This window comes from Symphodus melops, assembly GCF_947650265.1.
Source record: "Symphodus melops genome assembly, chromosome: 4".
NCBI lineage: Eukaryota > Metazoa > Chordata > Actinopteri > Labriformes > Labridae > Symphodus > Symphodus melops.
Window position 1 is genome coordinate 2,351,862 of NC_136694.1, and position 25,129 is coordinate 2,376,990.

The 25,129-nt window shown below is 42.4% G+C and overlaps 2 protein-coding genes across 9 annotated transcripts; one reads left to right on the forward strand and one right to left on the reverse strand.

The window, feature by feature from the left end:
• Nucleotides 1-112: 112 nt before the first annotated feature.
• g0s2 (G0/G1 switch 2) lies at nucleotides 113-6,935 on the forward strand. Of its 2 annotated transcripts, none has more exons than XM_079340894.1 (3): nucleotides 113-948; nucleotides 1,606-1,826; nucleotides 5,792-6,935. In XM_079340894.1, the coding sequence occupies exon 3, from the start codon at nucleotides 5,840-5,842 to the stop codon at nucleotides 6,215-6,217; it is 378 nt and encodes a 125-aa protein (XP_079197020.1). In that variant the 5' UTR covers nucleotides 113-948; nucleotides 1,606-1,826; nucleotides 5,792-5,839; the 3' UTR covers nucleotides 6,218-6,935. The 2 variants fall into 2 exon arrangements, with proteins under 2 accessions (XP_079197020.1, XP_079197019.1); XM_079340893.1 differs by lacking the exons at nucleotides 113-948; nucleotides 1,606-1,826 and adding exons at nucleotides 2,307-4,298; nucleotides 4,332-5,479.
• On the reverse strand, nucleotides 1,835-24,234 carry ldlrad2 (low density lipoprotein receptor class A domain containing 2). 7 transcript variants are annotated; one of them, XR_013778853.1, is made up of 7 exons: nucleotides 23,965-24,234; nucleotides 20,309-20,794; nucleotides 19,925-20,074; nucleotides 19,656-19,796; nucleotides 14,049-14,367; nucleotides 2,169-2,308; nucleotides 1,835-2,018 (listed from the first exon to the last, which is right to left on the reverse strand). XR_013778853.1 is itself a non-coding variant. In XM_079340892.1 (6 exons), exons 1-5 carry the CDS (start codon nucleotides 24,047-24,049, stop codon nucleotides 14,063-14,065), a joined length of 1,167 nt encoding a protein of 388 aa, XP_079197018.1. In that variant the 5' UTR covers nucleotides 24,050-24,234; the 3' UTR covers nucleotides 1,835-2,308; nucleotides 14,049-14,062. The 7 variants fall into 7 exon arrangements, 3 of the variants coding, with proteins under 3 accessions (XP_079197018.1, XP_079197017.1, XP_079197016.1); XM_079340892.1 differs by having other exon boundaries at nucleotides 1,835-2,308; XR_013778854.1 differs by lacking the exons at nucleotides 1,835-2,018; nucleotides 2,169-2,308 and adding an exon at nucleotides 13,519-13,558 and having other exon boundaries at nucleotides 13,655-14,367.
• Nucleotides 24,235-25,129: the final 895 nt, after the last annotated feature.

A 25,129-nucleotide genomic window follows, 5' to 3' on the forward strand; every position in this document is an offset into this window, starting at 1 on the left:
TCAATTCAAAAACAGACGTAGATGATGTAAACAGACATGCAGTAGACTATTGAAACAGACTATTTGAAGGCCTGTTAACGACAGCGTATTCAGGTGTCTTGTGCATGTTTAGGCACAACTGCAGTCTGTGCAAAAATTCAAAGGCTGCTTCAGCTACATAAAGTAGCCGGGCCGTGCTGGGGCAATGGGAGAAACACCATTCTCCCTGTAGAAAGTTTTTGTACCTTTAGATGGACTTTCAAACGACTACTTCAAGGCGTCAAAACATTCAAATTTTTTGCTTTAAATCTGAAATCAACACAACCATTCATGGATCTCTGCAATGAGAAAGTCTGTCGTAGATCCCAACAACATCATGGAGGGAATGTAATGTGGATCGTTCTTCTATAAGATTATAAAAAAGCTTGCTCTGAGATTTTGTTAGAAATCTTTTACTGTATATTTGCTATTTCAGAGCTGAAATGATGATAACGGTCAAAACACACGTGCGTTTCAGAGAACAGATGAATCATGTTCTGTTGTTTTCCTGTTTGGTTCACGGCCAGTGATTCAGAACGTGAGTGTGCTACGTGTCGTGTGTGAGGATAGCGCTCTGTTCTGAGCCGCTCGTCTGCCCTCTGACCACACCTCTCAGAGGAAGTGTTGCAGCAGCAGACAGGCTGCAGGGTGACGGGTTTTTCACAACCTTTCCCCCAGTTTTAAGATTTACATAGACTCCATCACTCAAACACAAAAACACCACAGTCACCTGCATGGCTTTAATCCAGCAGCACTAACAATGTACCAACCTGGACACAAACACAGGGACAGCAAATGTTTATTCCACTTCTTTTTTTAGCCTCCTGATAACGTCTTTACCTTTCACCCAATAATGTGAAAATGACTCTGATTAGCCTTTTCCTTCACAGGAAGTATACGGTGAGTAAAACGTGATCAACATGTGGTAGAGTCCAACCATGCTGCTCTGAAACGCAGCCTCTCACCTGCCCCTCCCCCCTTTGCTCATCAATCAGGTCGGCATATTTAATGCACCTGAGTGCCTGAGATCAGCCTGGCAGTTGTTTGGAAGGGTTCCTGGTGAGTAGGGTGGCTTGGTTTTACTTTACACTTTACTAGTGTTTTTATTAATGGTTTCTTTCTTCTTTTTTAGGTGTTTTAACTGCTGTTGTTTTGCCCTGTTTTGCCCTGTTTTGCCTGTTTTGCCTCAGTTTTGGTTTATTCCTTTTTTTGTGATTAGTGTTTTAATATATCTAGTAAATTTGATTTTGACTATTTTAGTTTGTATTAAAATAAACAATTATTTTAATTCACTTATTAGTATTTGGTCCTTGTGTTTAGTTTTCCCTCCCTACAGCTTCGGTTCAACCTACATTTTGTTTCCTTTTGATTTACTATAATAAATACCTTTTTTTATATTTTGGTAAAACGACTCTGCCTCTTCAGTTTTTTCGAACTTATGTGTCTTTAATTTTCCTGTTTTGGTTTCCATATTTGTGTATCTCCTGGGGTGCAAGTCCCCAGGTGGCGTTGTCCGTAGTTTATTTTATTGTTTCAGAGAAAATCCAAACAATCCCCACGCCCGCCCTGTCACAAACATATGAGAAGATGTTAAAGTTCCCTTCTGTGAAGCTGCGACGACACCTGTTTTAAAAGAAAACCTTCAATAAGAGAGATAATGAAACGAGAGCCGTTTCATTTTAATAAAAACACAGTAAGCCTCCCATGTTCTCTACATGTGATCCCATGCAGACCCTTAGATGTGTGTATGGAAGCAGGGCCGGTTGATCCATATAGCCAAACATCTGGTAAAGGGACTGTGGATGAAAGCAAGTCTTTAAGTTAACTTGCGTACATTTAAGTGGTTAGTGTACACTATCCCTCCTTAAATAAATAAATACAATTAGGACTTCAGAATCTGATGATCTGAAGTCTCTGTCCGCAGAGTCTTACTGTACTGATGGACGCAGATTCACCGGCTGGTCTCGGCAAATTGAAATGGATTCTCTTTTAATGATCCACTGCAGAACATATGGATGAATGTAAACAGCCAAATTCGTCTCTCTGAATTCACCCGGTTGTTTCTTCGAATAGCACCCAAGTATTTTCTCCGCAGCAAATCTAACTGAGCTGATGGGAGAAGGCAGCAGGATATTATCAGGAGAATTCACCTTGAGCCAATAGGAAGAGTTGGCGAGCAGTTCTCCTGGAAATTTCAGGAGTGCATGTGGAAAACGGCTTAAATGTTCCTCCATCAGACGACATGAGCTTAACTTCCAACGTGACAATCCATCGTTGTACCCTGCTTCACCTTCATATAACAAATACAAAAAGAGCGTCATATGTAGAGCACGGAGAACACCCAAACCAAAGAAATTTAAGATTTTTGGTTTAGTCCGATACCAGCTTAGCATCAGTTTAATAAACATCCAAGTCTCTGTGTGCAGAAAAAACAGGTGAGAAACACATACATAACATCAGCTGCTGGATTTAGCCCCCACACATTCTGTAGTCTGATGATTACATTATTCATAATGAAGCATTCTGGTTTTCATTAGTGGACACATCCTTAACCTTTTAGTCAGAACTTGTGTTTGGCACTTTCACCTTTGCTAACTTCTTTCATAAGATTAAAAAAAAACAGTTGTAAAATATAAGCCTGAAACTGTATTATTTAGATTTTCAATTGTAATTTATTTTTTAAAGTGATTGGGGGAACCGGAGCAAACCCGGAGTAAAACCCTCAAGTACAATGATGGACTCACCATTGCTGTGAAGCCGCAGTGTAAACCCCTGAGCAGCTGTGCACAATGGTAAACACTGAGGATGTTACTGACAGCAGACAGTTTGACTTGTGTGCCTTCAATTTACATGTGGCTTTTACTGACACAACTAAATGGAGGGCATCAGCAGTCCAAATGTCTACTCTGAGAACTCAGCATGTGTGCACTGATTTGTTGGTGCCCAGATGGGTAGAAGGGAAAAGCCATACTGCCAAGATCAAGGCTGGGAATCCTGTTTGGGAAGTGGGGCAGGTGAAAATATTTAGTCTTCTGTTGGGCTCCCACAGCAGCATGAAAAGGGTTTGGTAAAAGCCCGTCCCAGTGCTGAAAAGAACCTGCCAACAGCACTCTTCCTTGGTTTCTTGGGATTCTTGAGGGCCTTCAGATGTATTTCCAGATGCGTTACGACAGCATCATCAAAAGATTCCACATCATGTAATGCTGCACTCTGCGTCATTTCTTTGGAGCCAAACTCCGCGTTGACGTCTTTCAACACAGACTTGCTGAATTTCTCGATGTCAGTGATGTCGCAGACATCAGAAATGTCACACTCAGCAATCACCCTTCCAATCAGACGTATGATTATGTTGATTGTCGTAAGGGACCGTCTGGTTTTCTGTGGGCATTGCTTGTAGAACCTCATGGTCAGAGATTTGACAATCTCCAAGGTCGTAACATGTTCAGGAGGTGGGTCATCGCTTGATGCTGAACTGACTTCACTGGTCAAATTTTCAGAGTTTGTTGAAAGAGCTTTAACTGGTGCAGGACGGTTGCAAGAGACCATTGTAGGCTCTTTTACAACATTTGTAGAGTCTTTTATGATCACTATAGGCTCAGTTACAACTGGTACAGGTTTTTTTAAGACAGATGTAAGCTCTTTTACGACCGATGCAAGGTCTTCTACGACTGATACAAACTCTTCTGCAACCGATTTAAACTCTTCTACAAATGATGTAGGCTCTTCTACAACTGATGTAAACTCTTCTACAACCGATGCAAGCTGTTCTACAATCATTGTAAACCCTTCTGCAACTGATGTAGGCTCTTCCACAGCTGATGTAGGCTCTTCTACAACCCTTGTAGGCTCTTCTATGACCGATGCAGGCTTTTTGAAGAACGATGTAAGTATTTCTACGACACATGTAAGCTGTTCTACGACCGATGAAAGCTCTTCTATGACCGATGTAAACTCTATTGTGACCAATGTAGGCTCTTTTACAACAGATGTCAGATCTTCTACAACCCACTGAAGCTGTTCTGCGACTGTAAGCATATCTATGACTGGTGTATGCTCTATAAACAATGGTTTGATTGCTGGGGTCAGCGTTGTTGTGGTCAGGTTTTCTTTGTTGTTTCGTACACCAGACACTTCATCAGCTTCATCATCTTTCATGACCCTAGCGGACTCTGAACTCACAACAGAGTTGCTGTCCTTCAACTGAAACGCATTCTTCACTTCTTGAATAAATCTTTCAAATTGATTTGTGACAGCGTTTTGGAGTTTTTCTTTGGTAGCTGGTTGTTCATTATTGCTGGCTTCTTCTGGCTGAGAAATTTTACCCTTAGCCAGATCTGTGAGCTTCGTTGTTTCAGCCTCGAATGGATCTCTGACTGGGGACTCTCGAAACATTGCTAGGACGGTTTTCAAGATGTCTGCAGAGATTGTCTGCATGACATCAGTATACACGTCGGCCAGAGCAGCTTCTGCTGCTGAATCCCAGGTCCCTTCAGCTAACATGTTCCACTGAGCTGCAGGGATCATTTCAAATCGTTTGTTGATCAGGGGCCGAAGAGATTCTGATGTGACCAGGATACTCTTGTCCATCTTGATGTCAGATTGGTTCCTTTTACACAAATCTCCTAAAGGTTTCTGAGTTCTGTCTCTAACTGTGAGTAAGAACTGTCCTCTTGAGCTCCAGAATCGAAAGTGAAAACTGAAATGTGACTTTAAGAAGTAACAGGTCTTATTCCATAAAACTATGATGATGTCAGAGATCAAAGCGCATCTGCTAAACTATGATGATGTCATCAAGGCTTTTCATGTGACATGGAATAGAAGGTTAGGATCAAAGGAAGTTCCACAGCATCATCAAACCACACACACACACACACACACACACACACACACACACACACACTTTATACTATATATACTGTACATTTCATTAAGTTACGCCAAATACGCAAAACCTTAACAAAGACAAACTTAAGTAGATAAACCCAGGAATGTAAACAGGAAAAATATACATAATCTGAGACTGTAATGAGCTTTTCCAGTCTCTGAAAAATGCTCGAGAATAATAAAATATTAAAAAATCCTCAAATATGGCAGTTAATGTGTTTTTGTGCTCTGAGTCTTATCATCCTGATTCGTCTTCCTTAACGGTTTTAATTCAAAGTTCAAACTCCCAGTAATCCTTGGCCTTAGATACAAACTGGCTGCTGATTGCTACACACGCCTGAATGGAGATTTATGAAGGACATTTGCGACAGCGTTGAATGTGCAATGAGCACAAACTCAACTTGGTCAAAGGTTCTGGCTCCCCGCCGGAGGTTGAGACCGGCCTCCGTGCTGCATGAATATTCAGCGTGTGGGAGGAGAGAGGGGGGATATAAATGAGCGCAGCTCCCAGTGAGAGTGTGAGCTGCTACAAACTGACGAGTAAAGAGAACCTTTGAAAGGAACAAACTGCTTCACAGTAAGTCCTCTTTTTACATTTTTCAGACACAGACATTTCAGACTCGACTCGTTTTTTTAAAGTGTTTTTGCTCCTTAAGATGCATGGAGTCCATTAAAGCAGACAAATGCATGACACGTTTTTTTTTTTTCAGTATTTTGCCTCAAATCTCAAAGCTGATTGGCTGATTAATCAAATGGCTGCAACTGCAATAACCAGAACCTAAACCTGTAGTGATTTGTTGTTTTGCATGTTTTAAAGGATTTCTTCCTTAAATGTCTCTTTTTGTTTAAAGACTTTAATATAATTTATGTTTTGTCTTTCTTTCTGAAGGTCTTTCTAGTCCACCAAAGCGTTTGAGCTGAAGCAGAACTGGTGGAAATGGCGACCCTGCAGGAGCTGATACCCTTTGCCAAAGAGATGCTGAGTCAGAAACCCAGCCGGGGTCTGCTGAAGGTCTACCTGGTGGGCTCTGCGTTTGCCGTGCTGGGGACGGTCATCGGCCTGGTGGAGACCGTGTGTCATCCTTTCTGCTCTGACGAGCCGATGGACGCAGAGATGCTCCTCATGTTAGCCAGGGAGAGGAGAACTGTTGAGGCCGACATACAGCACAAAGTGGAGGGAAAGGAGGAGGCAGCGAAGGAGGAGGAGGAGGAGGAGAAGGCTTTGGAAAATGGTGCAACAACCCAGAGCGAGACTCTCTCAAAGATTCCCAAACTCAGCCAAAGGAGCCTTTCCAACAGACTGCACGCCTCCTAAAGCCAACGGGGTCGAAAAAGACTTGAGATATTTATTAGGAAACTGCTGCTGCTGCAGCACTGGGTTGTGCAACACAGTCTGAAGCTTTAAAGACTGCTAAATGCACAATGACCACCATCCAATGCTGTTTTTTTTTATGATGCCTTTATGTTCTGTGGGGAAGGCTTTCTATAATGTCTTTAAGCACAAATCACAGTGTACATTGTTCTCCAGGCTCTATATCTTTAAAGCACTGAAACCACTCAGATAACATATAATCTGTAAGAACGGTGTACTCAAAATGTTCTTGTAGCTGCACAGGGATCCTAGAAAAGAGACCTGAGCACACAGTCCAATCGGAAAAGGAGAGTCTTCGACGTTGGGTACAGCTGTTGTCAGATTTTCTTTTTTTTTTTTTAAAAAGAGACAGAGAAATGTCTCCATATTCATCCATGGAGAAGAAGAAAGAAAAAAGTGGGAAACAGCAGACCGTCCAAGAGGTTCAATTTGATTCACTTGACATGAAATCTTTCTGTCAGGAGTTCACGAGGCAGGTACCTGAACGCTGCTGGGTGTGAAGAGTCTGCCAGACAGAGGCAAGCTGCTGTGTAGCGCCCCCTTGTGTCTGGTGTATGAATATGTCGTGTTTAAGCAGAGGAACGTTGTTGTAAATATTCTGATGAGCAGAAGCTGTAAATATTCACTTTTTCATACTAATAAAGATCCATTTATGTATTAAGTGTGGCATGCATGTTGATTAACTCCTTCAGACAGATGCAGAATGAAACTGGGCTGCCTTCAGTATTATTGGACCTGTGACAAAGTGAAGCACGTTTACACACACACACGAGAGCATGTGCACACTGGGAGTGTAGATGTACATGTTGTTAATGCACAAAAGAAAACACATTTAAGAAGGTGTAAATTCCTATTCAGAGATGGAAATCATGGAGAGAGAGAGAGAGAGAGAGAGAGAGAGAGAGAGAGAGAGATTGCGGGAACGACATGTGGAAAATGAGTCACAGGTTGGATTCAACCCCAGATTACGCCTGCCAAGAGGATTAGCCTCTGAACATGGGGGGTGCCAATAATCGCTAGGCTACTGGTGGAAAAGAATAAGTAAGAGGGTCTATATGATGCTTTATGATTTATAATGTACAGGTACACATATGTCACACGCGTGCACACACACCTTGGTGTCCAGAAGGAGCCATACTAAGCTGGTTTCTGTGTGTCTACCAAAGTTATAATAGTATTTGGATTTTTGTCTCCGTTCAGCCAAGCTTGGACGTCTCTTTTAGTGTTCAAGTGTGCAACTCATAGCCTCGATAAATAAAGATCTTTTAAGATTCCCCTTCTCAGGGTATGGATGCGCCCCGAGTACAGAGACCAAAGTCCTGTAAGCGAGTGGGAGGGGTTCGTCGGCTCCTGCAGGATAAGATACTGATTCCCTTTGCTTGATCCTGCATGTGCCTGTGTGTGAGTGATGAGCTCAGAAGACTAGAAAATAGAGGTGAAGTCCTCTGACATGTTAAGAGGCGCAGGTATGTTAAATCCTCCGAGTGTTGTTGGTATGGAGGAGGTTTAAATATTCAAAGAGCTTTCTAGTTATTGTTAAAGATACTTTGCGTTGCATGTAGGGACACCAAATTGCAATTTCTACACTAGAGGGGCCAACCAAGAGAGCACTTCTGCCCCCTAGTGGAGATTGATGTGAAACATTTTCCTTCAACAGAAGGTTGAATCAGTTGGAGTAAGAATGCACTTTCAAATACATCACACTTAAACTTCCTTGTGTAAGCAGTGAAGTTTGCACAGTTCACCTGTGATCGTGTCGACTGTTTTCCCGAGGCCTCCTGGTGTTTTGATGGATAACTGCAGGATTTATGGAGTCACAGGACGGTTCAGCTGAGTCACCCACAGATCCTGCAGCATGGCTCAGTGAGATAGTGACAGTAGGACAAAGCAGCCTGGCGTGTGAACACATGAGTGGGAGGCCAACACGACCTTGAGTCAACATGATACTCTTTGGGCTAAGAATAGTTTAATAGATGGCCTATGTGAAGGCTGAATTGTTTACCGCTTATCCTTATCGACACTGACGACCCAAACTGGCTGAGGTAACTGTGAGGGATCCAGCAGGAGAATAAAACCCTTCAGCTGGTCATCTTTGTTGTCAACAGCTGTTTGCAGGAAGCGAGACTGGATCCTGGTCCAATCTGAGAGGCATCATTCTTTTTCATGAATAGCTTTTGTTTCCGGGGCTCTGTCTTCCATAAACTGGTGTTACTTCTTATATCAATGAAGCAGACATATCTCACTAAAACACATCAAGAATAATCGTCCATCATTCACGCAGCTGAACGGTCGCCGTTTGACGAAAGTCTGGCAAACTGTTGAACTCTCCAGGCTTAACTAGGGTCAAAAGGTCACTAACAGAACGAAAACAACGGATTGACAAAAGGCCTGGCAGAGTGCTTTTCTCTTTCAAAGAAACTGGGATTTGGTTTGAAAGGTTGCTAGCGGAGACAAGAGGCAACACACACTGTGAAGATGCAGACTCTTTGCCAAATCCTTCCCAGAGCCAATCAACCATCCAGAGCAGCCTGCTGACAAAACAACAGGCTGCTGTGAGCTGCAGACATGGATGTGATTACATCCTGGTCTGAGCTGTGAGCTTTAAGTCTAATTTATACTTCTGCGTCACGTGGACACCGTAGTTACGCGGTCGACGTGGACGCCTATGCAGACCCTACGCAGTGGCCCTTCTTGCACCTCCAAAAAATCCTAACCACACGTTGCGCCGACATAAACCGCAAGGACTGTGATTGGTCCGCTCAGAACGTCATTTCCGGCAGTTACTTTTCCGGTCACCATGGAAATATCAAAAGGCTGTAAAGCCTACGGTGAAGAATATCGGCCCATTGGCATTGGAAAGTGCATTTTTTCATCCAGATTCCTCAGTGAGCTAACAAGTGTGTTAAATTCAACCGTTTTCAGCCTCGATTGGTTTAGTTGTTGGACAGACCACTTCCGCAAACGCCTCCTTCGCCGCCACTGCCCCCTAGCGGCTTGGCGGTGGATTGCAGACCAACGCGTTCCCTCGACGCAGAACTATGAATGCTCAACAACGGCGTCGGGTCTACGCCGAGCGTATAGTATAAACTAGGCTTTAGAAGCAGCATGTGTGAAAAAGAGAGGTTAAGTTGTTTTTCAGCCAGTGAAAAATGTGCCTCTCTAAAAGATAACGATGGGCTGTGACAAGTATGAGAACATTATGTGAAAAGTTTTGATTAAGCTTCATAAAATTTCCCATTAAATTTTAAAAACACTTCAAATTAAGGCGACACAATTCACCACTAACATGTTGCTCGTTTGCATGCTAATTAGTAGCATACTGGCTGCTTACTGGTCATCATAGTTAATGACATATTAGCTTTAGACTATGTTGCATTACAGTTATCTTCATCCATGTTTAACAAATACTACCAGTCCAGGGTGGCTCCATCCCCCCTGAGACCCTGAACGGGACATGGAGAAGATGGATGGATGGATTAATGGATGAATGACAAGATAGATTGAGTGATGGAGGGATTAATGAATGAATGGTTGAATGGATGAAGGGATGGACTGATAGATGTACTGTGAAATGCTCATCAAATGTAAGCTAACAGTTAAAAGTCTTGCTCGCAGGAGCATCCATCTGCAGCTCTGACCTTCTCCACACGTTGAAGCACATGCCTTTTCTCTGTGCGTGTAGCTTGAGTAAACGTATACAGACATGCTGTGTGTGTGATGGGTGTTCAGCTGCATGCGTTTTCCCGTACAGTCCGGGAAGAAAGCAGGACAGATAAAGTAGTCTACATGCTTTAATGTGCTGCAGCCTGGCAACCTGAAACACACGGTTTATTTAAGCATATGGCCTTGATTCCTTCTAAAGACACAGATTGGGGAAAGGTTATGTAGCCACTTCATCCAGATCACGTCAAAAAGAAAGTTTGCCTGGTGGACACATGGAACACATGGTTGCTACTCACATCGAGCATCAATCTGGGTGAAAGCAGGAGAAGACAGGGGGATTGAATCTACTGTACTGTCTGTATGAAGCCTGGGAACAAGCAGAGGATTCTGCTGGAAATACGAAAAACCTCGATTCATGGCAGAGATGTGTTGTTTACCAAATGTATGTATGCAGACCCACCTTCAATAACATGCATTTCAGTTTCCATGGAAATTGTCTTAAGATCTTGTAAGCAATCTACAAATCAATGGCTTTGATCAGGATGGTTGAGAACCTGGACCAGTACATACACATTTCCAACCCTCATCCACCTCCACTGGATTAAATCCTCTTTTCACCTCAGTACCTCTTTGACCCGAACACCACTTCCTGGAACCTCCAGCACTCAGGCACAGGCTTTCCATCCCAAACACCAGACTCCCTACCAGAGCATTCAGCATCATCGCACTCACCTGCCAGAACTTCCTCCCATCAAACAACAGGATGCACATTTTAGGACACATTTAAGCATCATATGTTCACCCCAGCCTACAAAACTCACAACTGCCTCCCCATTAGAGTCCCATTCTTTGTTACATGTCTTAGCCTCGTTCTTTTCTTTTTGTCTGGGATGGAAATCAATCGAAATAAATCTGTCCAATAATTTCACTGGGGTTAATTGAAATGGGAGGAAACCTTCCAAAAAGAAAGGATCAAGTTCTCAAACAAACAAAAAAACAACAACAACAAAACAACCCATATGAAAAAAACAGACTTTACATCCAGTTTACTGGTCACGATGAGCTTCAGAATCAAACAAACTTTATAGATGCGATATTGTGAAAGGGCCGAGAACGCTGCCCTGCGGTACACCAGTAATGGGACAAAAAAAGAGCTCTTTTTCTCAGTTTTAGGTTTGAAAAAACCCATACAGCTGAACATATAAAACATTAAGTGTTTCAGTATTAAATGGGAAAAAATGCAAATTAAATACTAAAAAGCCAAGTTTTACAGGAGCTACTACTAGTTGTCTTATAAGTATGCACCAACGTCTCTCTGTCGGTTTCATTTTCAATGTTTTTATTTTATTCATTTATTTTTTTACCTTTACTGTTTAAAATTAACTCCACATCATCACTTCAAACCCTTTTATTTAGAAGCCCCAGGTTGGACTTGAACCGAGGCTACCCGCTTTGAGGGCTACAGCCTCCACACATGGGGCAGCAACCGAACCGCTCGACTTTCAGCGCCACAGACTTCTCTTATAATTTGTGAAATATTTACTTTGATACATGCAAAGAGGTAAAAGACCCCTGAAACAATAAATACTGTTTAAGGCTGTCAATAAAAGTCTTTCTTAAATGCTTACAAGCTCACAATACCAAAACTACAAAACATCTGAATGTCTCCTTTAAAAATGTTCACACACAGCACGCCCAGAATGGAAACTAAATATGGTATAAAATCTCTACTGCGACAATAACAGCAGCTACAGAGCTGTATTTACACATTGTTTAATGAACTGTTCATAAAAACAAAGAAATCGCTGATTTACATTCAACTGTTTGAAAAAGAACAAAAAAACAATAATGTATTCCATATTGACGCATTTAGTGTTGTAGAGCAGGCCAAGACATCTAGGTCTCGAACCCGAGTCAAGACCAAGACCAAAAATATCACTTAACAATCATCCACTTGAGTTTGGGGGCCGTGTCACTCATTCAGACTGTAACAGAGGAAGGTTGTGGCTGTAAGCGGGGGATACAAATCAGACTACAAATGAATTGAAGTTATTGGTTGTTTTGGCATTGTGACTCTGGGCTTTCTCTTCGATCTTGGTGAGTAACTTGTCTTTTAATTTGTCGATTGCATGGAGGATAACTGACTCGCCAGTGAAGCCAGCTGGCTTGTTAGCCAGTGAGCTAGTGCTAGCCTCATTCGTCTCCTTGCTCATTTCCTGTTGTCCAAGTATCAAAAGTGCCTGTAGGCTTATCACTGGTTAGTTAAATAAGCACTTATTCTTCACCTGACATTAGAAAAAGTTTGATTAAGTTGGTAAATACAGCAACTCAGGTGAGGAGCTCAGCAAAGCTTCACGTTTTGCTGGAATTGGCTGTTTTAGAAAGAGGCGTAGACTTTTACCTTTACTGTTAAAAATCAACTCCACATCATCACTTCAAACCCTTTTATTTAGAAGCCCCAGGTCTGATCACAGTAGTAACATAAAAAAGTAGCCTGTCAATGGGGGTCTTGACTGGTTTTGATTCATAATCTGTAGCACACTCTGAGACTGCAACAAGGCCGAGATAAAATGCTTTAGATTCTCTGAAGACTGAGACCTTCAAAAAGTGGTCTCAAGGCCTATTGTGAGTACCAAAACACCAGCAAACAACCATATCTGCTGAGGTTTTACCTTAAACCTGGAGGAAATGCTAGTAAAGGGACGTTCCCACCTTGATCGGTCTACACGGATGAGTTGTGGGGGTTAGTAGGGTCCTGTGTCTGTTGAAGGTGGCCATACTGTTTTGTTGCAGTGATAACTAAGGGCCCGTCTATTTATACTGCATTATTCATCCATATTAATAATCTTATTTCTAAATTGGTTGTAGTGTTTTATACATTTGTATATTTTTGATAAGGCATTTACTGGACTGCTCCAACAGTATTTCATAGTACTTGTACAGCGACGATAAAGATATCTTATCTTATCTTAAGGTTATGTAACTTACAGTATCAGCAGGGCATCCAGGGGCCGAACAGGGTCGAGGGGTCTTCTTCACTCAGAGCTTCTCTTTCATTGGAGCACACGTTTCCTCTGTTACTCATTACTTCTGTACAATCCTCCTTTTGAACTCAATGTTTACAGAAATACAGTGAAAAAGCATCAGCTGATTTTATAATGATCCTTGTGTACATGATTTACTAAAGCACAACAATTAAAGCAGTTATTGTAATGATGTTCCTCCTGGACAAATCATGTTGAGACTGGATGGAAATATTTGTTTTTAAACTAATTGAAGGTGAAAAAAATAATGTTTTCTGTGTTTGAACGCTTGCAGGCAACTGTAAGGAAAAAAGAAGTTTAAGGAGACATTTCAACTCTTTGTGTCTCATCTTCAAAACGTCACGTTGGTTTATATTTGGAACAACAGAGACTGCTGGGAGGACAGTTGAAGGAATTTCTCACACTGAGAGCAGCTGTTGTCACCAGGTGGGCGAATCTGAGCCTGTCGACTCAGCATGTGTCCGAGGAACACTTTTGGTCAACGCTGTAGACCTGGTGTGTTCTGCACTCGACTGCATGGCTGAACGCTTACTTTTTAGAAGCTGAACGATGTCTTACAAACGTCAATGATGAAAAACTCCTGAAACAAAATCCCTTTTTTATTAGAGTTTTCAATCCTCATGAGCAGCCTCTTTTAAAGATGCATTGTTGGGCTTTTTATGCCTTTACTCACGGATAGTGGATAGAGGCAGAAACCAGAGAGGGAGAAAGAGAGGAGCTGTATGGATGAACGTAAACAGCCAAATTCGTCACTCTGAATTCACCTGGTGTGTCTTTGAAAAGCCCCCCCTAGTATTTCACCTTGAGCCAATAGGAAGAGCTGGCGAGCAGTTCTCCTGGAAATTTCAGGAGTGCATGTGGAAAACGGCTTAAATGTTCCTCCATCAGATGAGCTTAACTTCCAACGTGACAATCCATCGTTGTACCCTGCTTCACCTTCATATAACAAATACAAAAAGAGCGTCATATGTAGAGCACGGAGAACACCCAAACCAAAGAAAATGAAGATTTTTGGTTTAGTCTGATCCCAGCTTAGCATCAGTCTCTGTGTGCAGAAACAGACCAACCTGTCAGAACCTCTCTAAACTGGCGCCATGGTAACATTTTCTTCAGAGCTGTTGGCGTTTGGAGCAGTGGCTGCCGGGGTTCCGTTGACCGGCGTGTGTGGTGTGACTTTTGCCAGTCGGTGCTTCTTGCCGCGTATGCAGCTTTGAACGCAGAGCTGGCAGGAGGAGCAGGGGACGTTGCAGCAGGGTAAGAAGCGGCAGATGCTGACGCGCCACAGGAACCAGCCGGGCGACCAGCAGCACCAACAGAGCACCATGCAGCCTGCCACCACGCCGAGCAGGATGTAGAGGACCAGCAGGGTCAACGAAGCAGGAGAGTCTGGGGATATAAAGGGCGAAAAATAGAATTCTCTCCAAAACAATTGAGAAACACGTTAACATCAGCTGCTTGATTTAACCCGCACAAATTCTGTAGTCTGATGATTAAATTATTCATAATGAAGCATTCTGATTTTCATTCGTGGACTGATGGATAAAAGTTGACTGTTTTATCCTTTTCCTAAATGTTGTAAATAGAAATCTGACTCCTTTAAATGATTACCTCGAATCTCTCTGCGCATTTTTCTGATGGGACGAGAGGAATGACTGGAGGCGTCTCTTTCTAACCAAATTATGCATTTGAGAATGTGCGGTTTCCTAACTCCAATTGGGGCATCTTTCCTAATTATGCATCTCCTGATGTTTGGTTCCCCTTCTCTCATTGGTGCATCATACTCCTGCATCCTTTCTCCAATCTGTAGGGGAAGACACTTCCTACCTGGTTTGTTTCTTATCTTAACCTGACATCTAGTCTAGTAACCAATTCTTTTTAAGGAGAAGACAATTTAGGTGATTAAGTATCAAGGCTCACTCAACCTATATAAAGTGGGTAAGTGATTAACTGGTCAGGGCTTTAAACTAAACCTATGTTTGAATTGGTGAGTGATTGACTGAAGGGCCACATGAAACACATGTTGGAATGTGCACTCACTCCTGCAAGCCCTCTTCACCCAAACACCTTTATACACTGAAAAGTCAGACAATTAGATTAACACACACAAACCGAGAATAAAACATGATAAAATAACTGGTATGATATTAACGTAAGCAAAAATCATTCATACTGTGGACCGGGTGATGAAACCTCATCTGATTTATTCAACAACACTTTATTGCAGTGAACACATTGAGTACAAGCAGAAAGAGGCCTATTATTCTATCAGGACATATCCTTAACCTTTTAGTCAGCACTTGTGTTTGGCACTTTCACCTTTGCTAAATGAAGCTTAGCGAAAGTTCAGTAAGGAAGACTTTAAGTGATCCACAATCAGGTTTCTCAGTCACCCTTTTCACGCTATCTCATTTCCGCTGTCATTCTCGAGCTGTCAGTTTGGGCCGTCCGTGGGTTAATCAGCTGTTCTGTCACCGGAGCTTATCTAACCAATGGCGCAGCGTTCCTCCTTCGTTTTCCGCCTATCATCGTTCAGCTCTCCTTTTAAATATGATCCTTTTTCTTCCCTAGTTCTTTCATGCTGGCTTCGTGCGCCCCTCCACCTCCCCATCACCGCCATCTTCAGAAGCAGAGTCAACTCCCATCAATTCTTCTCCAACTCGGCCTCATCAAATCATCAGTCCTCCACCACCAGGGTCTGGACTCCATGGGGGGATCTATCCTAATGACGAGCAGGACTTCATCACTAAATCGCATCTTCCACCCCAGAGAGTCCAAGCGCCAAAACATTCTGTCAAATCTCATTCTGTCAATCACTTTTTCACTGTAATAAATTCATTCTTAATATCACTTGTCTCTCCTGATTGAACTTCTTTCAAAAGATAAAAAAACAGTTGTAAAATATAAGCCTGAAACTGTATTATTTAGATTTTCAATTGTAATTTATTTTTTAAAGTGATTGGGGGAACCGGAGCAAACCCGGAGTAAAACCCTCAAGTACAATGATGGACTCACCATTGCTGTGAAGCCGCAGTGTAAACCCCTGAGCAGCTGTGCACAATGGTAAACACTGAGGATGTTACTGACAGCAGACAGTTTGACTTGTGTGCCTTCAATTTACATGTGGCTTTTACTGACACAACTAAATGGAGGGCATCAGCAGTCCAAATGTCTACTCTGAGAACTCAGCATGTGTGCACTGATTTGTTGGTGCCCAGATGGGTAGAAGGGAAAAGCCATACTGCCAAGATCAAGGCTGGGAATCCTGTTTGGGAAGTGGGGCAGGTGAAAATAATTAGTCTTCTGTTGGGCTCCCACAGCAGCATGAAAAGGGTTTGGTAAAAGCCCGTCCCAGTGCTGAAAAGAACCTGCCAACAGCACTCTTCCTTGGTTTCTTTGGGTTCTTGAGGGCCTTCAGATGTATTTCCAGATGCGTTACGACAGCATCATCAAAAGTACTCCGCGTCCAGTATACGTACATAGACTCTTTCTTGATGTCTTTCCAAACAGACTTGCAGAATCCCTCTATGTCAGTGATGTCGCAGACATCAGAAACATTGCACTCAGCAAGCACCTTTTCAGTCAGAAGCATGATCATGAGGACTGTGTTGGTCCAGTCTTTCAGTAGGGCTTTCCCGTAGAACCTCATGATCAGAGATTTGACAATATGATTGGTCGTAATATATTCAAGGGGTGAGTATTTGATTGACTCTAAACTGGCTTCATCTGTAAATTTTTCAGCGTTTGTTGAAACCAATGTAAGGTCTTTTACGACTGATGTAAGCTCTTCTATGAATGATGTAAACTTTACTACGAATGATGTGGGCTCTTCTTCGTCCGATGTAAGCTGTTCTACGACAGATAAAAAGTGTTCTATGACCGATGTAGGCTCTTCTACAACTGATGTAGGCTTTTCTACAACTGATGTAAGGAATTCTACCACACATGTAAGCTGTTCTACGACCAATGGAAGTTCTTCGAATAGAAAAGTAAACTCTTCTTTGACTGATGTAGGATCTTTTTTGACCGATGTAAGCTGTTCTATGACTGTAAGTGTTTTTGTGACTACTGTACGCTCTCTGAACAGTGGTTTAATTGCTAGTTTCAGCGTTGTTGTGGTCAGGTCTTTTTTGTTGTTTCGTACACCAGACACTTCATCAGCTTCATCATCTTTCATGACCCTAGCGGACTCTGAACTCACAACAGAGTTGCTGTCCTTCAACTGAAACGCATTCTTCACTTCTTGAATAAATCTTTCAAATTGATTTGTGACAGCGTTTTGGAGTTTTTCTTTGGTAGCTGGTTGTTCATTATTGCTGGCTTCTTCTGGCTGAGAAATTTTACCCTTAGCCAGATCTGTGAGCTTCGTTGTTTCAGCCTTGAACATTGATGCAACGAATTCAAAGATGTCTGCAGAGACTGTCTGCATGACATCAATATACACATCGACCAGAGCAGCTTCTGCTGCTGAATCCCAGGTCCCTTCAGCTAACATGTTCCACTGAGCTGCAGGGATCATTTCAAATCGTTTGTTAATCAGGGGCCGAAGAGATTCTGATGTGACCAGGATACTCTTGTCCATCTTGATGTCAGATTGGTTCCTTTTACACAAATCTTCTCCTAAAGGTTTCTGAGTTCTGTCTCTAACTGTGATTAAGAACTGTCCGCTTGAGCTCCAGAATCGAAAGTGAAAAGAATAAATGTTCATTGAGACCAGATCGATCTTGGGGTTCTTTTTTTTTAATAGATCTTGACACTCATTATTTTCACTCTTTGGTATTAGAAAAATTCCACAACACACCGTTTTAAGTTTGCGTAAAAACTTCAAAATTCACAAGTGGGAGTCTGAGCTAGTAGTTTATCTCGTCTAACAAAACGTCAACATCTCTTAAGCTTGTGTTACCCACAGAGCTTATTTCAGGCATCTAACCACAAACCATGAGCTGTACTTGCTACATGTTGATATGGAGGTGAGTAGTTGTTGTTTTTCTCCCGGTGTTTTCTCTACTATGTCACCTCGCTTTCTGATTGGCTACGCGTCACATTCAACAGGCTCGTGCTCGTTTCCCCTCGGGGGGGAAACACCACACATGATGAGAGATCGGGCCAAAACAATCCAACATGTTGAATATCCCCGATTTGAGATCAGAGCGGTCCCGACATTCTTCTGACCAGACGGGAGCGGTCTGAACACACCACACACGACAAGATGATCTTATAAGATTATCTTATGATGATCGGGGCGTCCTTAAGATTATAGGAAGGGGAGAATCAGGGACAAAATCGGTGTAATTATCCTGCTGTGTGAACCAGGCTTAAGGGGGCAAATGACGTTTTGTTCGTGTTAGGATATTTTTTAACAAGCTAATGCACATATTTTATATTAATGTTTTGCTCAAACATTAGGCTACGCCCTGGCCACCCCTCTGGACATGCCCCTGGTCTGCCTGATATTAAATCTTACTAGGACATTGCCTCAGCTAAGTTTGCTTTACCTGGCGCCCTCACTGCTTTGCCTTTCTACTGTCCAAATAAGAGAAGTCCATCCAAGTGCTTCACTCATTGTAATATTTTACAACATCCTTCTCAGACAAGCAGTGGCTCTGGACAGAGTGTGAGCAGTGGTGCTCAATAACTTACATCAAAAAGGAACAGTCTGGATGATAAATCCACATACCTCAAACAGTATGGAGTTAAGGTCTTTATTACATGCGAGATTGAGAGCGTTTTGAGAACGAGAAGACAAGTGTTTTGAGAGAAAAAAAAGAGTGAAAATAATTTCAAAAAAAAATATTTGAGTTAAAAAAGTATTTTGAGAGATTTTTTTAATCTCAGAAATTAAAATTAAATAAACAACAAATAACTTTTTTTTGTCTCAAATATCATTTTTTGCTCTCAGTGTGATATCTTTTTCTCTCATTTTTTTTCTCTCTCTGATCATTTATTTTCTCGCATGTAATTAAGACTAACTAAAACTAGACTAGACTAAAAAAGCTAACACCATAAAACAGTCACACGTGAAAATGTGAGTCCCTCTACATTGTTGACTCTCCTGCTTGACTCAGTACGTACACAGAGGAAAGGTTAAAGGTCCATGGTGGTGTTACTGTCCTTTCACACCACAAAGTGACAAAGTCAAATTATGATTTCTTTGCTTTATGATGCCTATGGACATCCGTTCATCCAGCCTAACGTGCCTCACTGTCTCCGGGCAGACCAGGCTACATTCAAATAGACCTCTTCTAATAAACATTTGGCCCTTTGCACAGCAGGTGAATGTGAATCCTCTTCTTCTTCCACTTCGAGCTAAGCAGTCAGAACAGGAGAAATGCTGTTTTCTTAGAGGAAACTTGGCTGACTGTGAAAAGCAATCAGACTCTGGCAGTCTGTTTGCAGCTCTGACTCTGGAATAGAGACGGATAACTGAAAGGGCTGCTCTCCCCCGTGAGAATCCATCAACTTTTATTGGTTTACGAGTCTTTAGCTTAAATGAACAACTCAATGGTCCCCTCCATTAGTTTAAAGTCTGCTCATCACTTTGAACCCAAAATGGACCCTTAGTTATCCCAAGCGAGCGACTGCAGGGTGAGAGCGCTGTGTTTCACACATGGATGGATTCCTGCAGCTGCTTTCAACAAGTCGTATCAAACTAGCTAGATGTCAAAGCGAGCACTCACCTGTGACAGACTCGTGACTGGGAGCGCTGTCAGGCATGCCACAGTTCATATGTGAAGCAATCGGCACCGTGGGTGGAGTCACCACAGGAGGGTGTGGGGTTGCTATGGCTGGTGGAGGTTCAGGAGGTAAAAGCTGACCTGCTGAAGAAGAAAATAACATTTGGGTCAACAAATAATGAAGTGATAGGAGATTACTTTTCCTTCTACGTTTGAACACAGACTCAAACTTCAGGAAAAGGAACAAATCTTTGTATCAGCACTGAACTGACCTTTACAGCCTGTAGTCAGGTTCTCCTCCAGGTCACTCCCATCCCCGCAGTTGTCGATGCCTTTTTCATCACACACCAGACCGAGAGGGATACACTTGCCGTTCCTGCAGGTGAAATAAGGCTCGCTGCTGCACTCTGATTGGTTAAAACCTGCAAAGAATAACAAATGAATGATAGGACAGCAGAATAAGAATAATACAGATCAGCTGATAAAAAGTCTCAGTGCAGTTTTCTGTAGATAAAAGCATGAAAGGTCTAGTTCTCCGATACGCTCTTAAACATTTTATCTCTTACATTCTTGCAGTTGTTAACCGGTCTCCGTTGTGTACTAAAACAGATAATGAACATCAGTGAAGTGAAGTGACATGTTCATGTTCTTCTCACCGAGTCTGAAGGAGGTGAAGTCGCCCACAAAGTCCACTCTGGGCTGAGTGCCCCGGGTAACCAGTCTCAGGGTTAGGTAGTTTCCTGTGGACAGGACGGGTCGGGGCGGACTCTTCCCGCAGAGAGGAGGCCCGAGGGGGGGCGAGTTCCTATCCCGTCCGTCGTAGAACTGAACGTACGAGCCGGCGTGACACGGATCCCCCGAGCTTTCACCTGAGGTGGGCTCAAGTCTGGGGTTTAAAGGGGCGGAGCCACGAGGGGACTCTGGGAAGATAGGGGCGGGGCTCATAGGGGCAACTCGTAGCAAGCTGTACACCAGGAAGAAGCGGAAGTGGAACTGGACCTTGTCTTTGGGCGAGCTGGCTTGCATGGTGAGGTGGCAGTCGGTCCCCATGGTAACAAAGTAGTACTTCTTCGACTCCTGGTGAGAGTTGACGATCATGCCGTCACCTCGGATCGTCTGACCACAGAAGTCCACCACGTTCACTGATGAGGGAAAGACAAACAGAGAACGTCTGTATGAAAACGGCTGAACTAGACAAACCTCCGACTATTTGGAATGCTGGTCCTGTGGATTTGATGATTTCTAACACATCGCTTTCAAATAATCTGCTCCTCAAGAAGCCTGATGTTCTGTGAATCATTTGAATCAGGTGTGTTCTGAGACATGCTGGGGGTCCGCTTGAATCAGGACCAGGACTGAGTAACGCTTTAAGGGAACAGGCTAATGAGCCAAGACTTACCATGTTGCTTATTAGCATGCTAACGGGTAGCATTCTGGCTGCTAGCTACCTTGTTCTGCATGAGCATAGCCTAAAGCTAAGAGGCCGTTAGCTAAGAGTTTGCCCTCCTAATGACTGCTTATTGATCATCACTCAGGAAGTTATTAAAGGTGAGTTATGATGCTTTAGCTTACTTCTGTCTTATAAATCCAAACTAAGCAACACACACGAGATCTCAGAGAACTCGGAGTTAGTGAACTTGTCTTTATCGTAAAGTTATTCATTCAGGATGAATCCTACAAATGATCCCAAAACCCCTCGGTTTAAAAAGCTCTGATGAATGAGACCTTCTCTGTGTGTTTCCTGATGACCTGGGTCACATCTGTGTTAACCAGCCGTGAAGAGCACGATGATTGTTCGAGAAGAAGCCGAAACTCGCCACAAGCAGGACCCGGACACATGGGTGGAAAGATCCGGCATTAGCATCCCCCGTCCCGGCTGCCCACCAACCCCCTGCCTCCGGGCTGCGTGCCAAATAATGAGAAAATTTACGACCACCCCTGGAGTTTATTAGCTCGGTTTCCACGGGAGACAACCAGGTCTTCCCGCTCTGACCTCCAGGAATGTCCTAAAGCCTCCGGAGCCCCTGTTGGTGGGAAACGGTTCAGCCCCTCTGCACTGAGTCAGAAGATACAAAACCTCAGGGGACAACAACCAAAACACGGGTGACCAGAGGACACAGAGTCGCCTGTAAAGATTAGTGCAGGCCGAAAAGTCAACTCCTTTCAAACAGGATGGCTGTGAAAGGATTTGATTAGAGTCAGAGAGGAGTGAGGCTCCGGGGTGACACACTGCACTGTCTCTGAGATAGCATTGTGTGGAAAAGGGCAGCAGCCTCACTGTACATGCATATGTCCTCCTCACACGCTTCCATTATATCACTGTAGGCTGAGCAGACGTGCTTTATGTGCTGCACAGCGGAGAGACACAGACGCCCGCCGTCCAGCTGGGACATAAGGGAGGACTGTTGTATCAGACTAAGCAGCTAAATGGACTCTGCAGGTCACACCTACACATTCACACACTGATCCCATTCATATATATTCAGACGCCATGAAGCGTAAACTCCTGTCGCTGCAGGAGCTGGGGATCGAACCCCCGACGTTCTGGTTAAGAGACGACCACTGAGTGCACCAGAAGCGCACGCCCACTACAGGGTCAGCAACTTAGCATATACGCTTACTGCTCAGGCCTCCACTGCAAGCTGCCTGAGAGTCACTGTGATTACATTTTCTCTTTTCTTGCGTCTATGTCCAGGTCCTTTATAATCACACGTTCTAATAGCGCCAGATCGCTGAATTTCGTCCACTCCCAAACTCACCTGCACGCTGCCATTGGCTGGTGGAGACCAGTTTAATGTCTTATTTTGGCTTGACGCCACATTTCTTTTTATCTTTTTTATTAAAAATATTCCAGATGTAATCTTCTCTGTGATTTGTTGTTTTACTGATCTTTCATCCTTCACTGATCCTGATGCTTTTGATGCCTTATGTGAAGCACTCGGAAGAGCCTCGCTGCCAACACGTGACGTTCAAATAAACTGTTATAATTCTTCTGTAAATAAATCTGCAAGTTGAACAACATGACAACGAATAAAACGGGAAGTAAAAACAGTTTGTAACTTGTCTTTTTCCAAACAGCCCAGAGCAGTTTGTACTTTCATGATTGTTCATTCCTCATTGAACTGCTACAGAGTTAAGTTGAACTCGCAGCATGTTGTAAATGTAGTTACACAGATTACTATAATAACTATTGTCATTAGTTACTGAAATTTGAGGTGAGAACTTTTTTTTTCCAAACATAAAAGTAAAAAATAAAGCGTACATTTTATGTCATAAACATTTGATTGGGGAGTTTGCTCTGATGTGTATAATTAGCACAGATTAGAGGAGAGAGATGGTTTATTTTGACACCATAGTCCTGCACTAAAGCTTGTTTGCAGAATAGTTAGCATTAGCATTGGGTCTTGTTGTCTCGTGACATTTACACAGACTGCAGCTACATTATCCAGCTCAATCCCTATCCAGAACTTTTTCAGCTGTTTAAGTTTTTATTTGCTGTGTGTGTGTGTGTGTGTGTGTGTGTGTGTGTGTTGATATTCTGCGCATTCTTAGCATAGACGGATTATGACGTATTCATATCAGCGCTGGCTTTTCTTTATTTCTCTGCTTCTAGTTGAGGGGCCCATCATGATAAAGTGGCTCATATTCAGAACATTCCTTCTGCTACTGACATCGATTACTGAGCCCGATGATGATGCAACATTGAAAGTAACAGTGACTTCTCACAGAAGCTCTGGCTGAGAGGCCCCCTGAGCCCTGGGGCCCCGGACCCGTGCAGTGATCCACTTAAATTGTTATTAATGATATGGCCACACAATGGTAAACATACACAGTAAGGTGATTAATAAGCGTTTAATTAAAACAATTAACCTTATAAACATATTCTTGTGTATGTATGCAGAGGGAAGAAAATAAAGCCTGCTAAAACGGTTTGAAATTAGATAACAAAAAATGTATGCTGCAGTTGGTATTGACTTATAAATGTTTAATTCTTTATTATAATCTTTATTTTATTATTATGTTTGTATGCACTGATACAAATAGCTGTTTCAATAACTCAGACTTTAAAATGGAAGAATAAGTGTGAAACATGTTATTAGATGAAAAGTATAACAGTTCACAAATGCTCCGTCTGTACTTGATCATGTTGAATTATTTCAGTGAGGAGTAAAAAAAAAAAAAAAAATCTCTAATTTGATATGTAAATTAAGTGACTGCGATTAAATTGAAGTGAAATCAAAAAGTGTGACACGATGCTCTCCCTCTCACGGATCAGACTCAGAGTGGTCTCCAGTGCGCGTGCGGGTCTTACCAGTATCGATTGGCAAACTGTGGAGAGTCCTGAAGCAGAGCAGGAGGAGCAGAAGAAGCCTGCAGCTCTGCACCTGCACGTCCATCCTGCAGGCTGAGGCACAAAGTCAGAGAGGAGACATCACAGGGTTTCTAACTTCACAAACAGGAAACATTTCTGTCAAAGAAGGAGAGAGAGCTGCAGCATGAACAAGTCGCTCTGCTCTCCATCATTAAAAAAACTCTTCTCCTCCTAACCGTACCCATCCGTTCACGTGTTCACCGTCTCCATGACAACGACCAACCAATCAGCAAAGGTTATAAAAAAACAACAAAAAACAACAGAAAAAACAAAAGCGTCCCCACTTCTACTTTATCTGGTTTAAAGACCAAAATAATCGATCCCAGAAAATGAGGACGTTGTTTTCAGTTCATGACTGCCTCTGTCACAAATGTCAAATAAATAAATAAAAACATTTAATAACGTGATTTAACCAATACAACTTTTCTCTGCATGGCATTTTAATCGATATTCTGAACTAGTTAAATAATATTTCTGAAAAGGATATATATATATATATATATATATATATATATATATATATATATATATATATATATATATATAAACATCAGGACATCAAAATGCGAGGAAAACAAGACATTTTAATAGTTTACAGAGTAACCCTGGAGCTCCTCAAACCTGCGTCCTTTTGGTTTTTCTTCTTCCTGACATTTATTAAGACCAGTCAACGTATGTGCAATTTGCTCATTTAAAAACTTTTTTTTTTTTTTATTTGTATTTTGTCTGGGGTTTTTTGTCCCTTGTTTCCCTCTTGTGGCTGCTGTATGAATTGAGCCTGTCTTTTTTTTTGTTCAAACAGGTGATATTTGGCAGGTTACCTCACCTTATCTCCTCCCACATTTACATGAAGAAGATCCTTTGGATGGAAACGTTGCAGTGTTTTAAACTTCTTCCGTCCTGCACATACATGTAGGCTAAATATCTGAATGTGCACACTAGCTTTTTTCTCTCAATATTGTTTCTAGGCTTGTGATTCATGCCACATTGTGCATACTGAAATCAGTACTGCAAATAATAGTGTTCAAGCAGTGTGACAGAAATTAATATGTTCAGTTTGATTCTGATTTAAATAGGTCCACCCAGGCTCCTCATCCTCAGCACC

Excerpts from the sequence above, each read along its gene's own strand:
- g0s2 (XM_079340894.1), top strand. The coding sequence starts at position 5,840 with ATGGCGACCCTGCAGGAGCTGATACCCTTTGCCAAAGAGATGCTGAGT.
- ldlrad2 (XM_079340892.1), bottom strand. The coding sequence starts at position 24,049 with ATGGACGTGCAGGTGCAGAGCTGCAGGCTTCTTCTGCTCCTCCTGCTC. Across the intron at positions 20,075-20,308 it reads CTTCACCTCCTTCAGACTCG|GTTTTAACCAATCAGAGTGC; the intron begins GTGAGAAGAACA and ends TATTCTTTGCAG. Across the intron at positions 19,797-19,924 it reads CCTGACTACAGGCTGTAAAG|CAGGTCAGCTTTTACCTCCT; the intron begins GTCAGTTCAGTG and ends TTTCTTCTTCAG.